The sequence below is a fragment of the Nannospalax galili genome, unplaced genomic scaffold, assembly GCF_000622305.1.
Source record: "Nannospalax galili isolate Female #2095 unplaced genomic scaffold, S.galili_v1.0 scaffold397, whole genome shotgun sequence".
Lineage (NCBI taxonomy): Eukaryota > Metazoa > Chordata > Mammalia > Rodentia > Spalacidae > Nannospalax > Nannospalax galili.
The window spans coordinates 3943633-3956994 of NW_008341879.1; the positions used below are offsets into that span (position 1 = coordinate 3943633).

At 41.2% G+C, this 13362-nt stretch overlaps 1 protein-coding gene across 2 annotated transcripts in view; it reads right to left on the reverse strand.

Moving 5' to 3' along the window:
* Positions 1–6: 6 nt before the first annotated feature.
* Positions 7–13362, reverse strand: part of Clvs1 (clavesin 1) — a 205216-nt gene continuing 191860 nt past the window's right edge. For both annotated transcript variants that reach the window (XM_029565634.1, XM_008837590.2), the window contains exon 6: positions 7–1435. In XM_029565634.1, the coding sequence (XP_029421494.1) occupies positions 1348–1435 (88 nt within the window). In that variant the 3' untranslated portion in view covers positions 7–1347. The remainder of the gene's footprint in view (positions 1436–13362) is intronic.

Genomic DNA, 13362 nt, shown 5'->3' on the forward strand with positions numbered 1-13362 from the left:
GGAGGAGGAGGACAGAGAAGAAAGGGAAGTGACCATGATTAGCAATATCAGCTGGGGTGATTACGGCCAGTTACAGATTGAATCAATTACCTACCTGTTTCCTTTAGATCGTTCATCTAACAAATCAACCTTCCCAAATACTTAAAATGGAAAATGTAGTTTGTTGCCCTTTAGCAATTAAGTTTTTGTTTGACGTTAAGGATTCACTGGTCATATTAACAAGTACCCATGTCCTACAGATAGCTGGAGAAATGAGTGATATCTAACATATTCAGCTGGTCTTGGGAAATCTGGCACAGATAAAGATAGCATAATCTTTGATGTCTGTTTTCTGTCTGATTTCCTTTGGGTGGGGAGTCCGTTTCTACGGAGAGTAGATAAGGAAGTAGAGTGGTCTTTGGCGTTTCGTCTTGCATCCTTGGTCTTCTGTAAGCTCAATACTTACATACCGAGCCATCCTTAAGGGTCTTTCTTTACCATTGATGGTCTACCCTCTCAGCAGTGGCTGGGCCCTTTCTCCGTAACTTTAAAAGGAAGATGAGGGACTAAATGGTTTGCCATAGTGACCCAAGAATCAAGTTGGTGGGCTCAGTAATGTGTTTTCAATGAGCCACCTCCTCCCTGCTAGACTGATGGACCCTCAGGATGTCTGCAGGAACTCATTTTCAAACTGCCTGTGTCTTCTTTTAAAATCAGTTCATGAAGTCAGCTGGTGGCCTTACAAACAATGTGATGTCAAAAATCTTTTTTTTTTTTTTCAGGATATTTAAATAAGAGAACTTTACAAATAGCCAATGAGAACGTGCTCTTAGGCTGAACACTTAGATGCTGGTTGCTGGTGATGAGGTCAGAAAATAATTCAATAAGAATGGAAATCATTGGAGCTACTATTATCTTCCAGAGCTGCACTACATTAAACTTGACGATATGTGTGCACAATTTGACTCTGGTGTATTTATTTGGAAATGCACTTCATCTTCATTTGCAAAACCCTGGAGAGGATCCCTCAGAGCAATGTAGTGTGTGCAGCAAATTTAGTCCCCCACCCCTTTTTAAGTACATTTGCTACCATAAATATGTGGGGAGGGAGAATCTTTTTTACATAAATGCCTTGCTTCATCCTCCAATCCCTCACTAAAAAATTAATTAAATTAAATTTTAAAAGTGTCTCTCAAATCTTTGTCCGACTTGGGCTGCTCAGACCAATGGCTGCTGACAGACTTGACTGGGGCTTAGTGGAGGACCTTGTGTCAAGCAGAGCACGTGTCTGTGGGTCAGTTGCACAGGTGCTTCCTGGGTGGCTGGTCCCCTGAAGACCTGTGCACGGGAACATCACACAACGCAGGCTCAATCCAGAGCCAGAAGTGGCTGAGTGTTCTCATTCTCTCCCTTATCCTCATGTTTCAGCGTCCCAGCTTCTACCACAGACTGAGATCTACGGAGACAGGAAAGAAAAAGACATGATTATGGACAGCTCATGCTGGCGACAGTTGTAAAATATTGGGGGGTCATTTGGATATTCTCCTTTAGAATCAAGACACACAATTACTTAATTATTCTTGTATCTTCGCTTTTCTTCTGTTTTCTATACTCGTGTGTGTGTGTGTGTGTGTGTGTGTGTGTGTGTGTGTGTTTCTGGAGACTGAAACCGGTGCCTTGCTCATGTTAAGAAAGTGTTCCACCACTGATTATATCCAGAGCACCATATTTTTATGGAGAGAAACTTCTTAGTCTTTGTAGAAATCTCTGCTTTTGGTAAAAGGGCCATGTGTTCTAGCCACTCTCTGTCTAGTGTCTAATTGTATGGATCTTGAGATGGATGACATCAAGTTTGCTGGATTTTTAAATGTTTCCACACACCGTGAAACCTTTGTTTTCAGGGTCATCAGATTCTGCATGTTGTTAAACAAGACTTTGGAGTCAGATGGAAAAGTTAGGTTCTGCAGCTTACTGTGGGAGGTTCAAACAACTCTTGACATTCTCTAGACCTTTATTCTCCTACTTGTAACACAGAAGTATTACCTACTCCCAATAGTATTTTTATAGTTTTGTTTCATTATTTTCTGTGTTGTTGAGACAAGGTCTTTCTATGAAAGCCAGGCTGTCCTGGAACTCAACAATCCTCCTGCCTCAGCCTTCCAAACGCTAGGATTACAGGCATGCACTATCACTCTTGGACCCTACATTTCTTGATAAGGAATAAAACAAATAATATACATAAATAATTTGACGTGGAACTGAAAAGAAAATTTTCATGAAACCCTCTCATCACTATCATTGCAATAGTGGTAGTGATCTTCAGTGAGTGGTGTGTCTTTTTATATTGGAATATTTATTTCTTTCCTAAATTTATAAGATAGATTCAAACAACTGATTTTCCAAATTACAGAGAAATGTTTATGAGCTATATGAGCTATGCAGGTTTTCAGTAAGTGTTCACATACTAGAAATTTAAGACCCAGCCTGGACCTGGCGGCACAGGACTGTAATCCCAGCTACTCTGGAGCTTAAGCCAGGAAGGGTCTCATGTTCAAGGGCTGCCTGGGCTACAGTACAGCAAGATCAAGTCTACCTAGAGAACCCAAAATAAAGGGGAGGGGGAGGGCTGGTGATATAGCTCAGTGCTAGAGCAATTATCTAGCATGTGGGAAGCCCTAGGTTCAATACCTACCATGAAAGGAAGAAGAAAAGGAAAGGAGGGAGGGAGGGAGGGAACAGGAAGGGAACAAGAAGGAAAATTAAGATCCAGAGATACTGAATTTCTTTATACATTTTTCCATGAATTAAACCCAAAGTTCTCATACCCCAACATAAGACTAACAAAAAAGGTAATGTGTACTGATGTTTGATGTAATCTAATAGTAAATCAAAGACTAGCGTTTCAAATTTTATGAAGAATCTCACCAAAGTGATGAAACCACTTCACACAAAAGTTGACCTCATTTCCTTACTTTATGTCTTGGGAGTTTTTAAAGTAACACAGAAATTTCCACCAACTGAACAATAGCTTAGGTAGTTTTTGTGCAATCTGCTTTTTTTTTTTAACATTTTTAACTTCATAAGACAATATAGGGCTTCTTTCTCCTACAATGCCTTAAGTAACGCCCTCAATAAGAAGATGTGTGATACATCCATTTTTTTGTTCAATCCCCAACTCTTTACAGTCAGAGTTGTCCCAGAAGGCAATATGACTGTGCTCACTAGGAGCAATTAATGTTTACTGACGTTGATGAATAACATTTTTTAAAATAAGAAGTCTATGTATTCTACATGTAAAGCAGCAAATCTTTTCCTTCAATGTGAATAAATAACAAATCTAATCTCCCTGCACTTTTATCTAACTTGCTACAATTTATTGAATTGGAAATATAAAGAAGCTAATCTAAGGAAAATAAATATTCTATTATGCTTTACCTGAATTCATTTTAGAGTAAGCCAAACATTCAACTCACAGCTCTTACCAACAATAAAACTCATATTTTGATATATAATTTCTATTAAAATAGTAGGCCTAGACACTAGTTGCCCATCTTAGAAGAAGGAAGAAATACCCAGGAGAATGTGTGCCTTCAGAAGGCACAGAAGCAAGATGCCTTCATGAAATTGAGCTCAAATATATGTAGAATTAGTGGTGCATTGGGTCAATGCACAGCCTCCACCACATGAACTCAGGCTGGGTTGACTACAGAGGCTCTGAAGACAACAGAATCTAAAACATCTCAGTATTATTTCTTTAGAGTTGAGGGTGTTGCTTAGTGGTAAAGCACTTGTCTGGCACATATAAGACATTCAGTTCAATTCCCAGAACCTGGAGCACACATCAACACACCCACTATCATATGCATGCATATGTGTGTGGGGAGAGAGGGAGAGAGAGAGAGAGAGGGAGAGAGAGAGGGGGGGAGAGAGAGAGGGAGGGGGGGAGAGAGAGAGATTTAGTTACTTTTCTGATGCTATAACAAAACACTAACCAAAAACAACTTGTGGAAGAAAATTATTTATTTGGCTTACAGGTAATATTCCATCATCCAGAGAAGCCAAGACAGGAACTCAAAACAAGAAATAGGAGGCAGGAGCTAAAGCCAAAGCCACATAAGAATGCTGCTTACTGGTATGCTCCCCCTGGCTTGCTCAGATACCTTTCTTATACCATCCAGGTCCACCTGTGTAGGAATGGTATCATCCCCAGTGGGCTAGGTCCTCCTCCATCAATCAGCAATCAGGAAAATGCCTCACAGACATGCCTACAGGCCAGTCTGTTGGAAGATATTCCTCAAGTGAGGTTCCTTCATCCCAGATGATTCTAGTCTCAAGTTGATAAAAACCAACTACCCAAGGTTTGGGATCATAAGCATTGTGCTACCATATCCAGGTAATATTCAAATCCAATTCAATAAGTCTTTCTTCCATTCCTATTAGGGAATCCAATAATTAATATAACCACCCATTATTTATAAAAACTTTATTTTGGTCATAATGAATGAAATTAGAAAAATAGAAAATCTCCATTGAAAACAAAAAGTGTCATAAACTCACAGCCAGTGAATCGTATTTTCATCTTTAACTAACAATAAGATATGTAATAAGACTTCAAGACTTTTCTATATGTATGACATTCACCCGAAAATCTCAGAGCACTTACAGAGAACTGCAATCAGTTGAGTGAAAGTTGTTGAGAGTAAAGAAAGGGGTCTGATTAGATTTAACTGAGGACAGAATTCAGGTGTGGGAAAACAAATCAGAAACCTAGAGACTGAGAAGAAGGAACAGGGAACTGTGGTGAAGTTGGTAGCTCTAGGTGGAGGTTTCTATTCAGTTTATTTACAAAGGGTTTTATTGTCCTTTATGAAACCAATCACCCTAGTCCTATTCACTCTCCTGCTACGTGATTGCCATATTTTCCATAGAAAGATAAAATTGTAACAAGGTGCTTGGAGCCCTTCAAAATATGACTTAAGCTATAAAGAGTTATCATTTTTTGGACACTTCCTTAATTGTGCTCTTTCTGAGCATGAGTGACTGATGCTCACCTTATTTGGTAATAGAGCCAGCCCATGTCCAATGGAAGAAAACCAAAGCAAGACCACAAACTAATGAAATAGTTGTGGAGCAGACTGTTCACCCTGTATAAGTATTCTTAATTGGCTGAACAATTGACCAAAGGATTCTTTTTTAAAAGAATCACTCTACCACACGCAATATATTAGCATATTCAAGGTCATGACCAGTGTTTGTTGTGCCCACTTTCTTTATAGGGACAGTGGGCATTGAAGGGAGAACTATAGGAGTTTTAGGAGGCTACTCTGTCACATTATCCTGCTGTCATTCACGGCTTGTTCTGTTCAGGCTTGCTGAGCTTTGAGGGCTGGAGTGCTCTGCTAACGTGCATTTGAAATAAGTCTGAAGTGCATTTGAAGTTCTGAGATGGCCAGAGGCACATGAAATAAATGTATTTTAAAAACAGATGTTTCTAGACGGTTCTATCAACTATAAATAAGAACTTAAAATAGCACAGAAAACAACTGCAGGTGTTTATGCTGCCTGCTTGAGCAAAGTCATGTTTCATTAGAATTAGACCAGCATGAAGAGCAGCAGGTCAGCCTCCAGGTCCACAGTCACTACCCTGCTTCTGAAACTGTGGGTGTGTACCTCCATGAAGTTACTGCAGTGGAACTAGAATGTGATGTTCTGAAGAAGGAGTGATGGAAGCTGCCAAGAGCTAAGGTGATCTGCTGACTCTTTTCTTCTGTAGAACCAGAGTGAAAAGAATGACTAGTGTTGTTGATAGTAATGACCTTTCAGAGATCTATTTTTGGAGTCAAATGAGGTTATGTTAGTGAACTTCTTCGACATTATTAGATCAGTCTGAATAGCGATTTTCTTCTGAACATCTTGTTCTATCTGCATCAGAATGGAGCTCATAGGGTGAGCAGTGTTGGAGTTGATAAAAGGAAACACTTCTAAACTGTCTGCAAGACAGAATAGATTTGGGACTGGTATGGTGGGAACAGACAGCTGAGACAGGAGCAAAAGCTGAGGCAAAGGCAAGTGCCTGAAGAAGGTACTTTGTAAAGGCTTGCAGAACTAATAAACGAAGGGATGAAGGATGGATGGATGATGGAAGAATGGATAGACGATGGGAGGCTGAATGGATGATGGGTGGATGGAAGAAAAATAGTACGGTAACAATGTAGATGACAGAATTTTGTTTGGAATGAAGAAAACAAAACTTAGATATTTTGCCTCCTGAGATTTTACTTATAGCCTAATATAGTAATGCACATCCAGCATTATTGCACACAGCAAGCTAAGGCAGGAAGACTGAGTTTGGGGCAAGTCTGGGCTACATAGCAAATTCTAAGCCAATGTCAACTACATATTGACTGGGACCCCATTTTGTTTATAAGTAAAAAGATAAATAATGATGATAGATAATAGATAGATAGACAGACAGACAGACAGACAGACAGACAGACAGACAGACAGATAGATAGATAGATAGATAGATAGATAGATAGATAGATAGATAGAGTAAAGATGGGACTGGGGAGATGGTTCAGTCAGTAAAGTACTTGCCTGAGCTTGATCTCCAGAATCTGTGTTAAAAAGTTGAGTGTGGTAGGAAGCACTTGTAATTCCTTAGCTGGGTGGCAGAGACAAGAGGATTCCTGAGGGTTATTGAGAAACCAGTATATCCTAATTGTTGGGCTCCAGGTCAATAAGAAACTCTATCTCAAAGTAGGTGGACAGTATTTCTGAGGATGACACCCAAGGTTAAAGCCTTTGTGCAACTCTCCACACCCCAGGATAAAGTCCAGTACACTTATGCCCCATTTGTCCCTGAATACTTCTCCAAACATTCTTCCCCTTGTTTCCTGATCTGCAACCTCTGAACTCAGAAAAGAAAATTTGGTCTTTCATTGAATCGCAAACATCTCCAATGGCAGGATCTATCCTGGTTACAGGGATGTTTAATATAGTAAATGTGTCCCATAATTGATAGGATGTGGCTCTGGAATTGGCCCTGATCTTTCCAAAAAGCACATTTGCTGCCATTCCCATTTCCCCCTTTTGCATAAGAAACTCTCTTCTCATCCTCAAATCTTATATGAAGCTTCACGGGAAAGCTCTTCTGAGCACCTCTCTCTGCTGAGACTATGGAGTTAGGAGCTCCTGGTACTTCCAGAGCATTGTAATCACAAACAACACTGAGGACTGTTTGTATAGTAGCACCTGTCTTCTACAAAGACCATGGACTTCTTGGGGACATGTAGGGGCAGCATGAACCTGTTTACAGCTCGGTCCTCAGCAGCTCATATTTGCACTTCATTTAATCCTCACAACACAATAATAATACAGCTTTATTATTGTTCATTTCAGAGAGAGAAAAGCTAAGTCACACGTTACTAGCTACTTGAGCATACAGCTAATTTGAGCTCATGGAATCCGATTCCAGATCCTATTCTCTTAATGGCCATCTATCCTATACTATATTTTGAACAGTAGAAAACTTAGTAAATATTTATTGAATGAATGATGTTCCAAAAGATGAGTGCTGTAAATTTTAATTGTTAATGAAATTCAGAATCTGGGAGAAATAATAAGACCAACAAATTAGTTACAGATAAAATTAATCCTAAACAAGGGCTGGAGAGATGGCTTGGTGGTTAAGAGCACTGGCTGCTTTTGCAGAAGACCTGGGTTCAAATCCCAGCACCCACAGGGCAGCTAACCACCATCTGTAACTCCATTTCCAGGAGATCCAACACCTTGTTCTGTCCTCCATGAGCAATGCAAAACACCAGTGCGCTTACATACATGCAGGCAATACAGTCATAGACATAAAATTTAAAAAAAATTTAAAGATAACCCTAACCAAATGCTGACTACAAAGGCTATGTTACTGTCCTTTCCTGCTATGGACATGGGGAAGTGTCTTCAACACTATATAAAATAGAATACTCCTAACAGTATTTACTGTCATGAAATTTCTTCCTTTGGTGTTCCCTTCTCTCCTACCTTCTTTTCTACTTTGATTTTTCTCTTCTCTACTCTTTATTCCCTTCTCTCAGAAGGCCCTCTTCAGAAAAGGCACCCTAAGCACTTCTTATACCATAAAGATCATGTGCAACAAAGGATACTTATTGATGAGTAAGTATGCAGTCCCTGCCCTTGGAGAGCATAGGAGCTGTATAAGGGAGACTTAAAACTTAAGAAAACCAATATATGAAACACAGAGAAAGGAGAGTGAGGAGCTCATGGGCACAGGGAGGATGGAGAATTCCCACTAGGGGTGTCACCATATAATCCAGACATGATGAGCCAGTACTGGCCATGTCAGGGAAGAGCATCCCAGAGCTGTGCAATGCCAAAGCATCAAAAATTATGCCATGGTGGAGTCTTTGATAAAGGCAGAAGGTGTGAGTCAGAGGAGACTTAAAAAGGTGTCCAAAATACATAGATAACAATTTAGATGACAGGAGGCAGAGACAAGGGAACAACAGGGATAAAGACCAAGAAAGATGGAATTGTCACCCAGGCTAGATGGCAGGTTCAGTCTGGGGTCTTCTATGAGGACAAATCTCTTTTGGAGGCAGGAAAAGACAGAGGCTCTCTACTGTCACCAATTCCTCCCTTTTCTTGGCTTTTCTTCTCCGTTCTGCACTCGCTGTGCCTGGCCACATTCTGAGCATGAGAAACTAAAGGTACAAAGAAATCTATGCTGCCTCTATGTATGGAGCTGTGCAAAGAAGAGGGAAAAATCAGTACACATCAGACTTCTGACCCACTCAAAGTGGCTCCCTAGAGAAACGATCCTCATTTGTATCTCTGTTATGGGATCAGGAAGTTTTGTTTGCAGTAAAATGTTGATTTTTTAAAAAGTGTCAACCCTATAGCAAAATGGAAATCCTTGCACACGGTGTTGGGAAGGGAAGGATATCAGTGTTTGTCATGCAGCTTCCTACAGTTAGCATTGCCATCCTGCTGTTGTTTGACTCCAGCAGCAACACCCTAGGCCATGCACGTCATTACATACTTTATAGTTGAAGAAGCTGAGACTTGGTGAGGTTAAGTGATTTTCTCAGTGTCAGTGAAAGAAAGAGGCCAGATTAGAAAATAGCAGTAAAGAGAGAAGGAGATGGAAGTGTGACCATAGCTGAAGCAATTAGGCTGAGATTAGGATGCAGTGGGAGACACGTGCAGCCCGGGGACCCTTGTGGAGGAGCCCATAGCAAAGCAAGGCACCTCACGGTGTTGATAGCCATTATGAAAGAACCAAAGGTGTTTTCCAAGTGGGGCTGCCAAGGAGTGTCCAATGACATTCTCATTTATGGCTCTGATGAGATAAAACTCAAATAAGATCACATTGAACATCTTGAACTCAAATGAGGGGTGGGGAGATGGCTCATTTGGCCAAGCGCCTGCCATGCACTGCAGTGCAAGCATGAGAACCTGAGTCTGATCCCCAGCACCCATTTAAAAAGCCATATGTGGGGTTGCAGGCCTGTATAACCCCACCAATGGGGAAGCTGAGACAGGAAGATCTCTGGGATCACTGATTAGTCAGTCTAGATGGGCAAGCTCCAAATTCAGTGAGGGATCCTCATTAAAGAGAAGAGGGGGAGATTTAGGAAGATACCTGATGTTGACCTCTGGCTTCCACATGCAAACACACACACACACACACACACACACACACACACACACACCACAGAGCTCAAATGATACCTATTACAAAGTCAGTTTGAAGCTAAAAGGAAGCTCAAACCCTTAAGATGGCTGTATACTGATTCTAAACCTAACATGACACTGTGATTGCTAACAAACACCATGTCAAGTCCTTGTTTTTGTTTGTGTGATTATCAAAGCTTATAAGAGATTTGTTGCTGTATGAATGTTGGGGACCAACAGCTTCAGCTTAATTGCAATCAGCCAAAGTGTGTGTCTACCAATAACACTGTGTCACAAGAAGTGAGTGTGTTGTTGCCTTTCTCTCCTGGGCTACAGCTGCCTTTCCAAGTCATTGCATCAGAGTACAGTGCTCCAGCAAGCAGGAATCTCTTTCTGAAAAGGTACTGCATGTGATCACAGATTGTTCTACTTCTCTCCAGGCAGCTCTCCACAGCTGTATATTTCCTCTGATTCAAGCCTCTTATTTTGCTTTGCCGGTAGCTTGGACATCTTTCTCTCATATTTTTTCATGTCACTCTTTAAAAAGAAGAGAAAGAGTGGCCCTGTACATGGGCTTTAACTATCCTCATTCATTTTCTTATCAAGAAAATTCATCACGCAGCTTTTCTTTCATTCCACTGTTCCATGGCTGCATAGGATATGCTTATAAAAGGTGGCTCCCTTCATTCATGCCTCAGAAAAGAAAACCATAGAAGCTGAATGTCTATCTCAGCTAGATACCCATGTAAGGAAGAGGTTAGCAGTTATTTTGCAAATAACTAGCCAGCAAAGGGCTGGCTAGATGGCTCATGGTTAAGAGCACTGGCTGCTCTTACAAAGGACCTGGATTTGTTTCCCAGAACCCACATGGTGGCTAACAAGTTCCAGGGGAGGGGATCTGATGCCCTTTCCTGGCCCTCACAAGCATTCTATGCACATACATGCATGCCAGAAAAACATTCATACATATAAAATAAAAATTAATTCACTTAAAAAGAAATGCTAACAAATTTCTATTAGCATGTATGAAAAATTCCGTTATCTAGTAACCTACATAAACATAGGGTATGTGTGGCTTCTTTAGACATCTTTTTCTTCAAGAAGATATGGCATCTTAAACACTAGCTACTCAAGCAGCAGCAGCAGCACCCAAATGTTAAAAAGTTCAGCTTTTTCTGAACACGAGACTCCAGACAACTAAGGGGGCAGTACAGACTGCATGCCACTCCCTCAGTGACCACATGGAATGTCTGTTCTGTTCTCAGGGTACAGCAGACCTTGCCCTGCTGCTCAGAAGACAGGTCCTCCTGCTCACACACTGCCACCTGTAGTTCTTTTCAAATGGATGATATTTTCTAATGATATATTAACTTCACTGGAATGAACAGTTATCAAATAAATGGACAAGCTAAGCCTATAAATAAATGGGCTAGGTGATGGCTCATTTAGTAAAGTGCTTGCCTACCAAGTAACTACAAGGACCTGAGTTCCATCCCTAGAATCTACATTGAAAAGCTGGGCATGGTGGTGCATGCCTGGAATCCCAGCACTACAGTCAGAGACAGGCAGACGTCTGGGGCTCACTGGCCAACCAGCCTTGCCTACTTGGCAAGTTCCAGGCTATTGAGAGAACTTGTCTCAAAAAAAGGGAGGGGGTGGATAGTGCCTGAGAATACCTGAGATTGATCTCTGGCCTCCAGACACATGTGCACATATGTGTACATACACATACATGTGCACATGTACACAGATGCACATGTTCACTCATATGCGTGTACACACATACACACATACACAAAGTGGCTGCATTCTGAAATCTCACTAAGGTAATGGCCAATTCTATTGACAGCTGAAAATGGTCAAATTGACATTAATCACCCAGGAAGTTTCCTTTGGGATCAAAAATTTGAACTCCAAGCAGTCTCTTCCCCACCAATATCAGGTAGTTTGCAGCATCTTTATGTTATCTTCTCTTTTGTTCACAATCTAGGAAGACATTCAGGAACATAAGAATAAGGGTATTTGGTCAAAATAACCAAAAGCAGACTTTTACAGCACAGCTAACCAAGACCTCAAGTACTGGGCCCTCCATATGAAGCTGGACCTGTCTCTCTACAAATGTTCTGTACCTGTGCAACCAAAGACATAGCTGGAGTCTTCTAGTCTTCTTCCTCTGTGAATAGCTTTCTGCATCTGAGTTAGTAAGCTTTCAGTCACTATATAAATACAGGAGACAATCAAATGGTAAAGAAAAAAACCTAATTTGACTTCTGTTTTCAGGGATTCCATTCTATTATTGATTGGCTCCATTACTTTTCAACGTGCTGCTACCCAGGAGCTCATAGTGGGAACATACGGCAGAGGACAACTGCTCACTTTATGACTGGGAAAGGAAACAGGAAAATGTAGATAGAACATGTCCAATGACTTTCCACAACTGTTCACTTTATGGCTGGGAAGGGAAATGGGAACAGATAGAACATGCCACCAATGACTTCCCACTCGACCTTCCAGCTCCCACCTCTTTAAGTTCCACCACCTCCCAATATCGCCAAGTGAGGGAGCAAGCCTCTGACACCTGGACCTTTGTTTTTAATGGGTCAGACCATCGCAAGATCCCTAAAAAATGCTAAAGGTTTAACTTTACCCAGGACCAGGTCCACCAAAAATTTATCTTAGGATTCCTAAAAATTATTAGAATTGAGTTTTGACTTTATGTGAATGGCACTGTAGCTATTTTTAAAGTTTTTCTAAAGCCCAGAAATAAAAAAAAATTTTTAAATATAAACACATACTAAAAGCAGCCACGACATGTCATGCCAACCTAGGACATGAGCATGACCTAAAAGCCAAAGTATCCCATTCATGATCGCCCTCACGAGTGAGTCAGTGCTGTCACTTTTTGCCCTGCAATGCTGTCCTGACACTAGTTTTCCCACTCCATAAAGGACAGCAGCCTGTGACCTCAAACCTAAGGACATGCTCTTTGAATGCATGCTGGAACCAGGGATAGGAAGTGTAGGCACCGCTCTGACTGGGATTTGGCACCTGCAAGAACCTCTCTTCCACTTCAGTCTTCATCTGCTCTTTCTTAAATGTAACCTGGGTGGTTGTAGCAACTGTGTCTTAGGCAGAGGGATCCAACTCTGTTCAGCTTATCTGCTGAAGAAGGAACATGAAATGCCTCTCTCTGCCTGTCATTACTTCTAGGCTTCTGAGAAGGGGCCAGTAACTCCACTATTATCAGACTTTGAGTCTCTCTTTCGGTGCTGAGACATGAATGTTCATTTTAAGTTCATGAGCTTAACAAGACTATGATAACAGATAACACCTTTTTTGGACACAGGGTCTTGTTACGTAGCTCAGGCTAGCCTTGAACTTAGAATCTCCCTGCCTCAGACTCCAAAGTGCTACAAACAGGAAAATGTTCCTATATGGGATTTTCCTTGGACCGCAGGGTTCCCAGGTTGAGCCCAGATTGGAAAACAGATGCTTCTGAGCTCTGTAGAAGGGAACACAGAGCACAATGGTCAGTCAAGGGTCAGCCAGGTTGGGTTTCCATACACTTTCTATTTCAGTCGCTGGAGCAATGCTCTGCACAGGTCCATGAGGAGGTGAGTATATGGTGAGGTGCTCAAAGCGATTCTACACAGAAAGAATCACAGGACAAAATCACGTTGTTGATGTGGG